This window comes from Amphibalanus amphitrite, unplaced genomic scaffold (genome assembly GCF_019059575.1).
Source record: "Amphibalanus amphitrite isolate SeventyFive unplaced genomic scaffold, NRLGWU_Aamphi_draft 000001F_arrow, whole genome shotgun sequence".
NCBI lineage: Eukaryota > Metazoa > Arthropoda > Thecostraca > Balanomorpha > Balanidae > Amphibalanus > Amphibalanus amphitrite.
In genome coordinates, this window is record NW_024881499.1 from 2,030,600 (window position 1) to 2,047,698 (window position 17,099).

Below are 17,099 nucleotides of genomic sequence, written 5' to 3' on the forward strand. Positions count from 1 at the left end.
CGACATTGGTCGGGCCGGGTTAGTTTGCTGTCCGTCCACGGGGAGCCGTTGGCCACTGATGGAGCCGGCGCGGCCCGACCAGACCAACGCCGACCAGGGCGGACCGACCACCAGCGGGCCGACCAACAGCGGGCCGACCACCAGCGGACCGACCAACAGCGGGCCGACCAACAGCGGGCCGACCAACAGCGGGCCGACCAACAGCGGACCGACCAACAGCGGGATAACCAGCAGCAGGATAACCAGCAGCGGGTCTGACCTGGTGTGACCCGGTACGACCTGGTCCCGGGCCTGCCAGCTATTTTTTCGCCTACCCCCGGCTCACACACCTGTTGAGGCATTTTCTCTAGATATTGTGGGCGCTTTATTAAGCAAATAAAAATCCTGCTTATGGAACGATTATTGATTGATTGATGAATTGAATATGCTTGTAGTACCAATATAGATACATAGACATCTGACCTATCACCTAGATTTGAAAGCTGGTCAAGCTCCTACAAGAATGCCACTTCTGGTGACGTCCACTGCCCAAAAGATTACGCACACCTTTGGTGTGTCAACTCCCATCAGCAGACTGCTGTCGCCGAGGATCAATCGCTGAGATTATCGGCGAGCGTGACTGCCATCAGTCTTGTGTCAGTAAACCGCGGCACAAATTCCGTCGCGAAATTACATTGCTGTCAACAATCTGGCGATGATACCATTTGTGATTTGTGCGTATGTTTACCTTCTCTTTTTGTCTCCTATTGCAGGTTTACCACGTCATTGGTCTCACCAGTTGTTTTTACTTATTGCATGGTTTAGATGTTCATTGAAATTGACTGGCTCATTTTTCTGCAGGTGCTGCCATGTGCACTCCGGCGCGGTATAACGTCGGTCTGGCGCCGCCCTCTGACGGCGACCTGGACGTGCTCAACTGCACGGAGCTGCCGCCAGATGTCAGGAGCGAGGAGCGCTGCCGCCACCTCAGCTTCGAGTACGAGCTGACCACGTCCGTCATCTGCGGCCTCAGCCTCGTCTTCGGCATCCTCTACACCCTGTTCGGTGAGTACCTACAACTCGGTTTTAAGCAAAACTACCTGATCTTACTATGTAGGTACACCTGAGATTCTCTGTTAGGGCGCTGGTGACCACTGTAGTCCGGGCGCCCAAAAACCCCAATTCATCATCATCATCAGATTCTCCAGAGGCGGATCCAGCTCAGAGTTTTTTTTTGGGGGGGGGGGGGCAAACCATAACAATTTATCGATTCTTTCCATGCTTCGTCCATAGGCGTAATGTTAAAATTATGCCGTTTGGGAGGGGCAAATGCCCATTTTGCCCCCCCCCCCTGGATCCGCCACTGAGATTCTCTGTCGACGGTTTTTGTTTTCCATCTTTGCTTTATGCTGCATTTTTTTGTGACGCAGCGTTACAATTTGGAAGTTTCATGGAGCGGTGGATGTGCTACACCAGCGCGACTACCAAACGATTGTTGCAGTGCGGCATAAATGCATCATATGAGAGCTCTCCTGACGATAAAATCGCCAGTCAGCGGGCTCGTGCGAATCTGGCGCTTTTAACGTTGTAAATGGGCGCGATTTATCATGGGTTAATGTAAGCACTGAAGGCTTCCTTAGTCACCGAGATGGTTCTTTTTACCGGCTGAACCGTTGAATTTCGCGAGTTCAGCTAAGGTGATGATCTGATGTGGAAAAATGAGCCTCATGATGTCCTTATCATACCGTTATTAGCGTGATAAATGGGGGCGAATCTCAACGTCCTACAGCGCTGTGCAGCAGTGACGAATATAGGAATGTAGGATAGGACTTTACATTTTGGACTTTATTTCTTCGTTTTCCCGTTTCGCTAATCAGAGTTTCTTTTGATGCTCTTGCGATTTTTTAACACCCTCTGGTAAAGGTTTACTTCGGAGAGTTATTTTTTTTTTGTCTATCGATTTTCCATAGCTTTCTTTTTAAAACAATCCATTTGTGTTTGTTTTGATCCCTTGCTTACGAAATCAATTGAGTTTAGTTAAACTAGCCATCTCATCAGTGCAAATGATCCAATAGCGATTTGTCCCGAATTACGAACCAGATTGAAATGGTCTAATGTCTCGATATGAGCGGAGGTAAATGGCGAGCTATTGCTCCGTAATCAGATCGTCGATTGGTGCAGATTGGATTTCAGTCCTCATAAACCCCGGTTCAGCGGGGCGGGCGCTCGACGGCCGTCAGTCGCCCACCACTGGCCGGTCGGGTCCGCAGCTCTCGGCAGCCCGGCGCGCGGCTCGATACCAGTAGTGCCGGAGATGGTGCCATTTCCACTGGGCTCTCCGCTCCTGTGGACAGTGTCCACACGGCCCGCCCGCCCCTCCCCCACTCCCTCAGATAGCGGGGCCACCGGCTTTATTGCAGATTGCCTTATCAAATGACCGGCGCGTCAATACCGTCAGCCGCAGGCCCAGTCAGCTGTCACGGCGCCACGGGGCGGGCGCACATGGCAAATATGACGTCATAAGTTCCACCGGGCGGCGGCGGCCGGTTATTCATCCTCCGACCGGCAGCGTTCGGCATCTGCCGGGGTCCGCGGTCCGCCCCGCGCGGCGCCGCCCCGCAGTATCATGCATACAGAGCGGCGCCCCTGTGTTGAACGTCCCCGTCACAGCGATGGATGGCTCGCCCCAAGTATCCTTCTCGCCCGCGCCTCAGCAACTCTGGGCCGCTGTCGCCCAGAGAGTATTCATTTTATGTGGAAAGTTATGCGGCCAGTAAATGTTCCGTAATGTTGAGCTGTGCTCTGGATGGCTGAAATAAATCTGAAGCGGTGGCGCGGGACTCGGCGGTGCTGCATTCTGGTAGTGAGATGTTTTAGTGTAAAAATATGTGTGCTTGTGTGTTGCAAACGAGATGCGAGTGTTCTGAGAGCTTCCCATAAAATAAAGGTGACGCGGCAGCACCTTGCTATCAAAGTTATGAGGTAACGACGCAGCAGATAGGAGGGAAGATCCCATCGCCGGAACCGTTCTGATTCATGTTCTGGCTATCTTTCAGCTGGTCTAGAAAGATGAAAGCCTGTTTGTAATCGGTATTAAGCTTCAGTTTTCGTTATGTGGCTGAAAGATATCTTGTGACGATGGTCAATATTTTGTGGGCACAAATACTCAGTCACAGTCGAACTAATGGCAAACGGTCAGACCGCCTCTTCCTTTGAGTCGCGCGCACTTTCATCGCATCAGACACGGCTCTGCGACTCGCTCAGTTTGTAAGGTTCTGTGCCGGAGTCAGCGGCGGGGACAGGCCGGAGTCAGCGGCGGGGACAGGCCGGAGTCAGCGGCGGGGACAAGGCGGAGTCGGCGGCGGGGACAGGGCGGGGGACCGCTCTGCTCCCCAGCTGGGTCCGACCGGCTGCGGCTGTTAACCCGCGCGGGGCTGGGGTCTCCAGCCGAACGCGCGGGGCTGGGGGGGGGGGGGGTAAATTTTACCCCCCCCTGTTATCTCCCGAACTAATGGTCCGATTTGGAAAATTCAAACGCCAATCGAAAGCTCTCATCACGAACTACTAAAAACATGTACTTAATTTAAAGTTTGAGGTCAAGGTCAAGGTCAGGTCAAGGGTACAAATTGCAAGTTTCTACAGTATCGGCCTTGCACCGTAGTTGCCGAAGAATGGAGTCATGGACTGAGACTGATCGCCCAAAACGTGTTCTTAGGCTACCAAGACAATATTCGTTGCATATAATATCATTCAGAGGTCAAGGTCAAGGTCAGGTCAGGTCAGGTCAGGTCACCAAAAAACAAAATATAGAATAAGGGCATGTGCGACACATGTTTTATGGGTCATTTTACTCATAGAATTCAATAGGCACACTCAATAAGTGATATGGACCACCTCTGGATGAATTTCAGGTCGAGGTCAGGTCAAGGTCAGGTCAAGTGAGGTCAAATTTTGAAGTTGGTTGTTAAGGCCTAAAAAGGTGTCTATCTGATGCGGTTTTTCACGGCGAATCGAATGGTGCTATTTTTGTTTCCGTACGAGGTCTAGAACTTCCAAAAAAGTCATTTTTCAAAAAATTTGTGTGTCGTGACGTCATAAAATTTTGAATAACTCCCACATTTTTGAACCAATTCTTCTAAAATTTGGTATGTAGGTGCACATAGACCACTTCTCTGACATATATTCCGGTTTTTTCGATAGACTCAAAATTTTGGATTTTATAATGATTTTCCCAAAAAAGTCAGTTTTTTGGAAAAATTTAGGCCAAAATCCAAATTTTTCAAAAAACCGAGATAGCCATTTGATAGACAAAGTAAAATTACGTATAACCTTTTTTGTTACGTCTTGATTCCTTTAAAAATGAAGATGTTAGCGGCGTTTGAACTTTTGCCGTTTTTGAGGCGAAAATGGCGAACATGACGTCACTAAAACGTCAATTTCTCAAAAAATTTTCCGACGGATTGCGCTCACATTTTCAGGGAACGTGTCAAATTGATGTAAGAAAAGGTACTGAAAGTTTGGCGGCGCTGCGCGCTGCCGTTTTTGAGATATCGCAAAAATTCGCGAAGGGGGGTAAAATTTACCCCCCCCCCCCAGCCCCGCGCGGGTTAACATTGGCAGACGGTGACGGCTCGTTGGCACCAGCTGCGCTGCCCGACCGCCGCCCCTGATCAGCGCAGACCGGAGACGGAGACACGGCGCGGTCACAGGCAGTGAGGTCACCCGAGCGGCCGACAAACACACTAACACGCGCCGCAACTCATATCGGGCGCCCGTGTGTTTACATCGAACTGTTTGATTTTGATGAGACTCGAGTGGCTCGGAATCCGTGTGGCTTGTGTTGGTCGAGATAGGATAATACTAGGAAGTTTATTGCAGGAATGGCCTCCTTTAAACGCCTTATTATTTGATGATAAAATTGTTGCTAAATTCCTGAATAGTTAATCGGTAAAACTAAAACTACAAGCCTCTCCAGAGCACCATTGTGCCTGAGGACACGGCCAGCGCCTGAGACACGGAATCGGACGTACGCCCTGTGATTGACGACGTGTGCGCCGGTGCCACCTGTGCTCAGCGTGCACCCATCACTCCCCGGCAGACAGCGGCGGGTGTCAGTGGTCCGTTTTCTGTCTGTAGGTGTAGACCGCCCCTCGGGTCGGTGGCTGACGGGGCCCATCTCTCATCGTCAGCTACTCTGTGTGACCCAGATTTGTCGGCGAGGTGTTTGCTCAGGCGATCGGTGCTGTGTTGGGAAGCGCGTCTTTCGTCTTCTTTGTTTTAATCTGGAATATTCCGGTCAGAATTAAAAATTGCGTGCCCGTTTTCAGATATTTGGATTTGTAATGGTCTCGATCGCTGCCCTCGTTGGGCATGCCAACGTCAGTACTGTCTGGTAACTCTGTATTTAGACAGCGATACATGAATGTGTAGACTTCTTGTAAAGCCTCTGCTGAAAATGTGTTCCTCAGTTTATTCTAATTCGTTTTTTTTCTGATTTACTCTTGTTTAGATAAAGCAGACGCAGAGACGACGCACCATGTATCAGGTTCCTGAGTTGTCCTTTGTAAGCTGCCACCCGTATGGTGCCATCCGCCGCGGCACGCGCCTCGCTACGCCGAGCCGACACAGGACACTGTTGCCATTCCAAACACTCCGCGATCCGCCGAAATTCCGGGTTCGTTAGAGTTCCGGATCATGGGGCGTGTTACCGGACGTGTGACTCATTAGCCTAACAGTTCCGCACTTGTTCGCGAGGCTGAGCCGTTTTCACGAGCGCTGCTATACTAGTGCAGCTTTACGGACACATGGAACGAGTTTGCCTTTCGGGAGCTGCGTAGACTCCACTCTAACCAACGACGCAGAAACTCAGGGCAGCTTATTTGCGGAGGAAAGGGTCGCAGCCATAACTTTGCTTTGACAATTGTTTGTCTCAGACGTGCGCCGTTCCTCCGCTGCTTGTTAGAGCGCGGCTGGCGCTGACCATGGACCGTCAGCGGCGACGGTGGCGATGGAGCCACTGACGTCACCAGACCAGCCGGTGTTTGTTGAAAAAGCGGCGGCCAGATCAGACGCAGCTCTGTTTAATGATGCCGCGCCATGTAAATGGTATTTATCCACACTGAAATATGCCGGTCGTTACTTGACTCGTTACCGGGATAATGAGTGCAATATGCACGCACTAAAAGACCTCGGAAGGAGTCTTTTAGACGCCGATAGAGAAGAGATGAATTTATTTTTTATTGCAGTTTGATTTGCCCTTGTTGTTTTTTTCAGCGACGGAACGCAAGAGTAGGAACAGTTTAGGTACACCAGTATAACGCCTTATGGGGCGACTAACGGAGCGAGCGAGAGGGTGGGCCTTGCACGTGCGAAATTTCGAGGGGGTACCTCCAACTGACTTGTGCACGGCACCCTACTAACCGGTCTCTAGCGACGTGCCAAATTTGAGCACAATCGGCCCAACCGTTCTCGAGATCTGGAAGCGGCACCCTGCACGTGCGCACGTGCAAAATGGGTCCCAACTGACTTGTGCACGGCACCCTACTAACTGGTCCCTAACCGTGTACCAAATTTGAGCGCCATCGGTCCAGCCGTTCTCGAGATCTGGAAACGACCCCTGCACCCAACCTTAACACATGCAGATGAATTATCTGATGGAGACCTAACTGTGTACCGAGTTTCAATTCAATCGGCCCAACCGTTGTGCCGTTATTGAGGTTGCAATTTTGGGGGTTCTTAAAAAATGTCCAACTTTACCACGCGCCACGTGCGGTGGTTGGCAAGAACGCATAGTGGCCATCACACCACAGAACTTTAACGTCCAAGTGACATTCAGTAAAGAAGACCGCTTGTCAATCGGATGTCCCGTTCCTAAGATATTAGCTTTTGAAGAGCGTCCCCACGGCCGGCCGGCCGGCCGCTCATACTCAGAAATTTCCGTTAATCTAAGGAAAGACTCCGCTCGCTTCGCTCGCTCCGTAATAATTTTCAAACAGATTCAAGTATGTACGCCCTAATATGTTTTGGTTAACCCCGTAGTGACAGGCTCCTGGTTAAAAGTATTGCTTATCGTCCCGTGCAGGTATGAAGTGGTGGTCGGTATCTTCTTTATCATACCCTATACTAGTGATGTCAATTTCAGAAATTTTGGAAACCAATACCAAACCGATACCGACCAAAACCACTGAGAGTATACCAAAACCGAACCGATTTTCAGAAATAGGGTGAAATACCGACTAGGTACCGAATTGAGGGAACCATCAAACAAATGCTTCAAACTTTCTCAAAACAAATGATAAGCATTAAAAGGTAATAGGGGAGAGTGGGGCAAAGCGGCCACCCTAACGCTTCTCACGATGCCAACGCTTGATTTTTAAACTTGGAAAGATTCTTTCTATACCAATGTGATCCCTATTAAGTTGCCTTTTATTTCAACTGCGTTTTATTTCCAAAGGCGTTCACATATGAAAGATATTGACAAAACTTTAAACCTATGCATATTGGCCACTTTGCCCCATACCCTGGGGCAAAGTGGCCACCGGCGTCTTCTCAAGTCCTGATATGAGAAACAAAATAGTTGCCTCGTGTACGACTAGGGTATTTGATGGTGACAAGGTTAAGCGAGGATGGATGGTTACTTTATCATCTTCCACCTGTAGGTAAACAAAGAAAGGATTTTCATGAAAATAAACATTCAATTGCATTATTTGGTAAATCATGCAGCTGAAAAGTGGCCAAGATGAATGCATGACGACACATTTGAATATAAATAATGTTTTTTATCCAGATGGAAGCAACTTATGGCCAATTGGGGGGTGGCCACTTTGCCCCGGCCACTTTGCCCCGCGCATACCGTCCGAGACAAAAATATTCCAGCTTAGCTATTAGTGGGGTAAAAAAAACATTAAAATTGGTAGAATACATGTACGATAACCATGCAATGCATGGACAAGAACGCTTATAAAAATTCCAAACGGCTATGAAATTACATAACATTTAAAAATTGTAAATATAGTTGGTAACCTGGCAAGAAATGCTTTTCCGTGTTTCACAGAACAATGGTGATGGGCCTGAAACCCCGGTCTGGCTCATTCGAACGACCGTGAAGAGAAGTATAATTGGAAACCATAAATTGGAACTGACGCCAGCTATGAAGGGCTAAAACGATGGGTGGCCGCTTTGCCCCGGGTGGCCGCTTTGCCCCACTCTCCCCTACTCTAAAATAAGGCAACAAAAACAAGTCAGGAAATCTCTAAATTATTTTCACTGCAAAAACATATAATTGTATTGTGTAACTATTAAAAAATATTCAGGTCAGTTACTTAACTGGGATGTGGATTCAAGTCATCTGCATGAGGTGAATAGGACAAGAACTTGAACCCTGAATCTCATCCATGCCTGAACCCAAGTCAATTCAATTCGAGTCCAGTCAAGACAGGGTTACGTATGTTATCATGATCCAAAAATGGAAACCAAATGACAATGATGGGCTGGGCTATACCATTAATGTAAACAAAATCCATGATACCTACAGTTCAACTCTCAAGAAGCGATGGTGACGATAGTGACGCAGCCAATTTTTCATCATAAATAAATGTTTAACACAACAAATCTTAATAAACAATTACTTACGAGGCACACTGATAGATAGCAGACACCACTGTAATGATATCGCGATGAAAGCTAAGTAAAATGTCCATAATTTTACGGAATCATTGACACGTGTCACGTGGCGTCACTTCCACAATGGCAGCCTTGCAGGCGGCGGCCATTTGCATTTAGCACGGAACTGCATAAAATAAAGTTTTTTCTTTTTTGCTTATGTAAACTTAATTAAAAAATATGATGTTCATATTTTGGTATCTTTAAATTAATTCAAGAAAGATTGTACGCCGCTATCACTAAAAAAATGAACCAGAAAACAATGTTGCTCAATTATTTTAAATTAGTTTTGAGCTACATCGAAATTTGGCGCAGCTGCGACATTTAAAAGTTCTTAGATGTGTTCAGTTTTAAACTGCTAATTGCGAATCAAGCCAAGACCCAATTATATTTTAGGAATGCTTTTGATTACATTGCTAGCGGTTTCCATCTGTTGAGGAGAGCAGGAAAGAGAACACTAAGTAAAGAAAATAGATTATCCACAGGATCTTTTTGAAGTTGAACGAAGTTGAGAATTTGTGGGGTGATGGTGAAGTGATGAATGCTGCCTTCAATATTAGATGATATTGGTGAAGCTAGTGCTATAAAAAACAGGGTTTTGACTTTTGGATAAGTAACCGCATTGCAGTGAAATGGAGAGCAAGACAAGGTCAAGATCAATCACAGACTTCTCAAAACAAAGTCAAATTTGTTACCAATGAATGCTTTGGAAATTTTGAGTAAGGTAGTTAGAGTATGTTTTCCAGTATACAGTGAGTTAAACATTGATACATGTTTAATGTAATGTATGTAATATTTAATGTATACATGTCTTGCACATTATCTTTTTTGTAAGATAATTATCCTCATGGTATTGGAATTTGCTGGCACTGATAAGTTGCCCTTTAACATTGGTAGACTGATGTGTTTGATGTTGCAGTTAACGTGTTTGCCCATTTGTTATGACATCATGCATTTGGGAGAAATGTGTCATGATTGTCCTTTTTCTTCATCCAATGTCATTTAGCAAATCAAATTTGAGTTCAGAAGGTTTGTAAAAAATGTTTAAATTTTTTATGACAGTATAGTTGACTTTCATAATACCGACAAAATACCAAATGCTTTTGGTATAAAATACCGAATACCGAATCGGTATCGGTTCGGTATTGGTATACCGAAATTTTGGTAACCGATTGACACCACTAGTCACTACCCTATACCCTTCTACCGAGTCGAGTGTTAACATGGCCGATAACCTTATCTACTATGGTTAGGAGCACTCCGCAGCATCAACTCTATCTCGGTGTTGTAAACATAAAACACCAGTATAACGCCTTATGGGGCGACTAACGGAGCGAGCGAGAGGGTGGGCCTTGCACGTGCGAAATTTCGAGGGGGTACCTCCAACTGACTTGTGCACGGCACCCTACTAACTGGTCTCTAGCGATGTGCCAAATTTGAGCACAATCGGCCCAGCCGTTCTCGAGATCTGGAAGCGGCACCCTGCACGTGCGCACGTGCAAAATGGGTCCCAACTGACTTGTGCACGGCACCCTACTGACTGGTCGCTAACCGTGTACCAAATTTGAGCGCCATCGGTCCAGCCGTTCTCGAGATCTGGAAACGACCCCTGCACGTGCGCACGTGCAGCAGCACCCCAACCTTAACCCGCGCCCCGTTGGGCTCTGCCGAGCAACGCGCCCGGTTGGGGGGGGGGCCATTTTGGCCCCCCCCCTAAGATCTCGAGAACCACGCAACATAGCGACAAGCGGTAAACGGCGTTGGATAGCCCCAACGGGGAACTACCCTGTGACCCAATTTTATTGACCTAGGTCAAACCGATGACGTCACAGGTCAGGTCAAAGGTCCAATTTTCACCGTTTACAGGCACTTCAAGAAATGCGTTGTAAAATCGAGTAAAATGCATTTCATTGAAAATCATCGATGGGGAAATGTTCTTCAAACACATATTTTGCTATTTGAGGTCACTGATACCAGGTCAGGTCACAGAGGTCAGGTCACGGGGGGGTCACAATATGAAAGTGTCGTGTGATACATGTTTTATGGTCCATTTTACATGACAAATGCGATTATATGGGTCAGGCAGCCTTTGGGGCCAGCTTAGATCACGTTTTGGTCAAGGTCAGGTCAAGGTCAGGTCAAGGTCAGGTCAAATTAGGTCAAATTTCAAAGTTAATATTTTTGCATAAAATGGGTATCGAATCGATGCAGCTCGTCACGGGGAGTTCAATGGTGGTCTTTGTTTTGCCGTACGTGGTCTAGAATTGCTAAAAATTGAGTTCAAAAATTTGACGTCATCATTTTTGAACAGTTTTTTCGCTATAACTTGGCCAAAAAACGAGATATCGATCTGAAATTTGGTATGTATATAGAAGAGCGCTGGGACTATCACATATATTCCGGTTTTTTTCGAAATTCGGAAATTTTTTGGATTTTTTCAAAGTTTTTCTAAAAAAATCAATTTTTTGAATTTTTTTGGTCAAAAACCAAAAATTTTGAAAATCCGAGATAGCAGTTTTGTAGCGCCGCTTTTTGTCTACTAGACCATATAAAGAACTTTGAAATTGCTTGATAACTGTAGATTTGGTGAGCGTTTCAAGATTGCATGTTTTTTGCTCATTTTTGCTCGAACATGACCTCAGTTTGACCTCAATAACTCCTGACCTAAGGTGACCTAAGACTTGAAATTTGGTGTGAAGGTGTCAAATTGATGCCCGGGAAGGTACTGAAAATTTGGCGGCGCTGCGCGCCGCCGTTTTCTTGCTATTCAGGAAAAACCACAGGGGGGGCCAAAATGGCCCCCCCCCCAACGGGGCGAGGGTTAACACATGCAGATGAATTATCTGATGGAGACCTAACTGTGTACCGAGTTTCAATTCAATCGGCCCAGCCGTTGTGCCGTTATTGAGGTTGCAATTTTGGGGTTCTTAAAAAATGTCCAACTTTACCACGCGCCACGTGCGGTGGTTGGCAAGAACGCATGGTGGCCATCACACCACAGAACTTTTACGTCCAAGTGACATTCAGTAAAGAAGACCGCTTGTCAATCGGATGTCCCGTTCCTAAGATATTAGCTTTTGAAGAGCGTCCCCACGGCCGGCCGGCCGGCCGGCCGGCCGGCCGGCCGCTCATACTCAGGATTTTCCCTTAATTCAGTATGAGACTCCGCTCGCTTTGCTCGCTCCGTAACACCAGTATAACGCCTTTTGGGGCGACTAACGGAGCGAGCGAGAGGGTGGGCCTTGCACGTGCGAAATTGCGAGGGGGTACCTCCAACTGACTTGTGCACGGCACCCTACTAACTGGTCTCTAGCGATGTGCCAAATTTGGACACAATCGGCCCAGCCGTTCTCGAGATCTGGAAGTGGCACCCTGCACGTGCGCACGTGCAAAATGGGTCCCAACTGACTTGTGCACGGCACCCTACTAACCGGTCCCTAACCGTGTACCAAATTTGAGCGCAATCGGTCCAGCCGTTCCCGAGATCTGGAAACGACCCCTGCACGTGCGCACGTGCAGCAGCACCCCAACTCTGGCACATGTATATGCAGTGCCTAGTGGGTGCCTACCTACATGCCAACTTTCAGCGCAATCGGCCAAGTAGTTACCGAGATATTGCAACAATTACAAAACTGACACCTCTTCGTTTTGCACGTGGCACGTGCATAAGGGGTCACCCACATGCATCGGGAATAGTCCAATACTTGGTAGAAGGAATGAAGCTACCCTACAAAAATTACCGCGTGTAAATCGGTCAAGTGGTTGCTGAGATATAAGCCTCGCAAAAGCGTGACCACGGCCGGCCGCTCATACTCAGAAATTTCCGTTAATCTAAGGAAAGACTACGCTCGCTTCGCTCGCTCCGTAAACACAGCACTCGGTAGCGCTTCACTGTGATATAGCCTTTCACTCACGTAGCTGCTTCAGTCGATATTTGCCCTGCTCCCTGTTATAGACCGTCAATACGTGCCTGGCGCAGCACTGCACCAGAGGCTGGTGGGACACGTGCTCGAAGGGACGTACCGGTCCCGTCGGTCGCTGTCGGTCGTCCTATACTCTGATCAGTGGTCATAGATCGGTCAGTGTTGGCACTGCCGGCACGGACACGGCTTTTTTACGGGAGCGTTAGACGGTAGCATGTGTTGGAAGGCGGGATGTTCGCGGTGGCGCATAGAATTCCTGCAAGGAAGTTTTTTATTATTCGCAGTGCTCATTTGGGAAGCTATTGGTACGAAGCGCATAAAGCACATGCTTGGAATGCAAAAATGGTCGAGAATCTGTATCTTTTTTTCAGAATTCTAATCGAAGAGCTGTGGCAAACTTTGGTATTTTTGTTTTAAAGTTTGGTCCACGCCGCATGTACTTCGTGCAAGTAGCTGAGTCGCTATCAACAACATACCCCAAAATAAGCATTATTCTCAAAACTGGGACGTTGTGTATCATCTTTAGGGAGTAAGCTAGAGACACAGCCGTGTTTAAGTGACCCCCCTAAGGGTCCCGATTTCCATAAATGGCTGCGGACACAGTTTGGTCACGTTTCTGGTCGGCCTTTGCGGATGCGGTCTGGTCGAACTCGTCTGAATCCTAGGCGAGGAATGGTGTTTAGGGAATAGGGGGTTAGCCGCTAGTCTAACAAGGGTCTGAATGAATAGTCGTTGATGAATGTCAGATTAGAATGGACTGCACCAGCGGAGGCGGTCAGGATAGCACGTCTGCAATCAGCATGTTCCCTGATTAAAGGATGAGTCAGCGTTGAATAGCTTCAGTCGCGACTGCTTCGGTTGTGGAAATGAGGTCGATAATCGTTCAGAAAGTTATCAACGCCATGTAGGTGAAAACGTGTTTGAGAAAAACTCACCGCCTTTTCTGTGTATTATTATCTAAGTCATGTTTTAGCAGATCAAGACCATGTTCTAAGGTGTGGTAAAGATATGCAAGATCGGAACTTCTCAGTTTCATCAAAAATCACCTTTTCCTTTTACTGACGTCATTCTGTCCATGGTCGAAATAAAGTATTTTTGCAGCCATTCTGTTTCAAAGTTATCGAAAGTATTTGTGATGACAGTGAGCCCCGTATGTCGACGAGGCCTGGGTGTTCCTGGCTTTCATCGCGCTCACAGATTCTAAAAATCGGTGGACTGGCATGCGTCACTTTCCACGTTTCATTCATCGAACAATCGTTCATTGTTTACTGGGGCCACGGGGATTGCTGGTCACACCTCCCGCGCTGTCAGACAATGATTAATGGTTCCGTGTCACTGGCGAACAGCTGGTGGCGAGTCCATTGTAGTTGGGCATATTCGTATCACTCTGTTACCCTACTGTCCGCACGAATCAATAAGACATACGTTACAACCTGCATAAGGAAGGCGCTAGCTATTGATTGATCAGCGGATTTACTTATGCATTGATGACAAATACCTCCTTCTAACACTGATTCTCTATCTGGGAGCTTATGATGGTGAACTTGTCGGTGACGACGCCTCGGTTTCGATCTGCTTCTTCTTCCGTCCCTTTGCCCTTTGCCCCGTCCTCCCACCCTTCTTCGCTCCCCTTCCGTCGACTCCCGCTCTCTCTCTCTCTCTCTCTCTCTCTCTCTCTCTCTCTCTCTCTCTCTCTCTCTCTCTCTCTCTCTCTCTCTCTCTCTCTCTCTCTCTCTCTCTCTCTCTCTCTCTCTCTCTCTCTCTCTCTCTCTCTCTCTCTCTCTCTCTCTCTCTCTCTCTCTCTCTCTCTCTCTCCCCACTGAGCCGACCTCCTCTGTTCACAGGGTACCGGTGCTTCAAGGCGGTCATGTTTCTCACGGGGTTCACGTTCGGCTCCGTGGTAGTCTACCTGATCTGCATGGAGGAGGCGGTGCTGCCACCTCTCGGCAATGCAGGTAACTAACGGCGCGGGGTGGACGACGCGGTGGGTGCTGAAACACTGAACACGAACAAATGATACCTATGTTTGTTCCAAGCCAAATTAATAAATAAAGGAAGAAGATAAATAAATAACGTATTAGAAGCTGAACAAATCATGTTTCGTGGACCTGAGAACATTTGAAAAATGCCTGAATGAAACTCTTAACTCAGTAAAGTAGGTAAGTGAGCAGTCGGTGTCATGACAACGGCATGTCAATCAGTATGAAGGTTGTCACTTGTCAGTTGCACTGTATGGACATTGGACACTGCACAACCATGCATTGTGTCAGCCACTATAGTTTTCTGTCAACTTCATAAAACACGCTGTGCTGACTGATTAGGTCTGACAGTCCGTACTCGGTAGTCGGTACTACCCATGTCGCTGTGAAACGACTCGCAATGAACGCGCTGCCCTGGCAAACTCGAACGGTGATGAGCCGGCCCCGTTGACCGCGCTGAACCGACTAACCGCAGCGCTCCGATCAGCTGTGGATGACTGAGCGGGCCGGCGGCGCGCGGCGGACCGTGCGGCCGCCGGCAGCCGCTGTCGGGTGATCGGGTGGACCGCTGACGAGTGACTCCTCTTCCGCCCTGTATCTCCGAGTCTCGACATGGGCTGTCGGTCGGTCGGAGATGGGCGGCAGCCGGCAGTCGGTGACGAGTGATTCCCCGCCCCGCATGTTATATCTGTCGACGTGATCCGTCAGTCAGCGGCGCCGGGCGCGATGCGATGGAGATGGATGGGAGCGGCGCCGGTGTGTGGCACGTCGTGCTCTGTCGGTGCAGCTGTCTGGACAGGGCACTGCGCGTGGAGCCGCTCCCCGCTGAATGGAGCGCCGCGTAGTGACAGTGATCCGTGTAGCGACCCGTGCTCAGTCCGCGCGGAGGGCCTATCGGTGGCAGCTGGACGGCTGCGCCCGGCCGCCCGGCCCGCCGCGGCTGTTTGCTTTTCTCGCCGGGACCGTGTTGTAGCTGCTGTCAGCCGGACCTGCACGGTGGTCCGGGGGGTGAACACGGCCCAGACAGCTGCCTATCGCGCCGGCATCTCACCGTACTTCCGGCCCGGGTCTGTCTGTCTGTCAGTCTGCTGGTTGCCGAGCTCCCGACTTGGGTCTCCGTCAGTCTGCATGGTTGGTAAATTCGCTTGTTCTCCTGCCCGGTTCACCTGCTGCTGCCTCTCCAGTCGACACTCAGGCGGCCCAGATCTCCTCTCGCGCCTTCTCTGCGTGCGGGCAGGGCGGTATGAATGGGAACAGGCTCAGCTTGCTGACAGGTCCGGGACATATGTTCACGTGCTCGTTTTTTCACAACTCACCTCACACTGGGCTTTACAGAAGGTGAAATAAAGTGACTCGAAACGGAAAGTAGCCAAGCGCAAAGAAGTTCGAATTCATGCATCATTTATTGAATTAATTGGATCCATAGGTCGACGAATCTTAGTGAGGCAGTGCATTACAAAGTCAACTGAAGAATGTTCATCGCCGGGTTGAATTAGATAAGTCAACCTTCTGTTGACAGTGTCTGACGTCTGTCCCTCCGGCTGTTTTATTCCGCCGGTGACTGACGCTATAACCCACCTGTCCGGAGTGAAATGCGGGCTTAGTATTTGACGCCTGTCCTCCCGGCCTGCTATGTCTTCGGGAACTGACTCTGGTCCCGCCGTTCCGATGTGAACTGTGGGCCAGTGCCGCCGGGACTCCACTAGAGGTCAGTGTCGCGGCGGCCGTGAGCTCCAGCTGTGCCGACCCCCGACGGACCGGCCATCCATCAGCCGGGCCGGCCAGTCCAAACTTATTGCGGCCATGCATCACGCCCTGACGCTGGTCGAACTCCGCAGCGACTTTGCGGCCCACGGCTGCCGGCTGAGACCCCGAACCTCGCTGCTCGAGCGGGCCGTCGTATTCGACGTACCACTGTCTGTCTTCCGTTTTCTGTCGTTTCGGCAGCGATCGACGCCGTGCACTTTTCCTCGGTTCGTATTGTCTATTGTGGAAGGTTATCTCTCGCCCACGGAGGGGTCGTTACCTGCCTGGAAATGCTCGGCCGGTGTTCCACCGGGCCGGCTGACCCGCCTGTGACGTCACCGGCAGACTGTCGTGACGTCACCGCCAGACGCCTCGGGCGCCGTTTGGGGACCAGTCGGCGGCACCTGACCTTTGGCGCCGCGCGGAGCGATGGCGATTGGATCACACTGTATACGAGACGTGACGAGCCAGTTTCAGGGCACAGGGCGGCGGCAGTGTTTGAAAACATCGGCCGCGGCCGGTAATTCGGGCAGATTGTGTTTTGATGCGCCAAAATTGTGATTGCTCGATGCTGGGCCAGTTAAATCTGCCCTGTCAAACTAATTTACCGTCAAACGTTGAAGTGTGGCTGCTCTCCGAAGTCCGATCTATATAATACATCTCTGGTAATTGTATCGACGACTGCGAGTCCTATTGACCACCTGATTACCCACGCTCGCTGGTGCCTCCGGAGTTCAGTTAGCACCGACTGTGAAGCCCGCAGAAACCGGCGTCCGGCCTGCTGCTTACCTCAGGGCTGACACACTCTAGA

General features: G+C 49.2%; 1 protein-coding gene across 3 annotated transcripts in view; it reads left to right on the forward strand.

Annotated features, from left to right (window-relative positions):
• The window catches only part of LOC122387793 (transmembrane protein 198-like), a 97,143-nt gene that overhangs the window by 68,952 nt on the left and 11,092 nt on the right, over positions 1–17,099 (forward strand). For all 3 annotated transcript variants that reach the window (XM_043378307.1, XM_043378484.1, XM_043378398.1), the window contains exons 3-4: positions 841–1,044; positions 14,408–14,518. In XM_043378307.1, coding sequence (XP_043234242.1) covers positions 849–1,044; positions 14,408–14,518 — 307 coding nt within the window. In that variant the 5' untranslated portion in view covers positions 841–848. The remainder of the gene's footprint in view (positions 1–840; positions 1,045–14,407; positions 14,519–17,099) is intronic.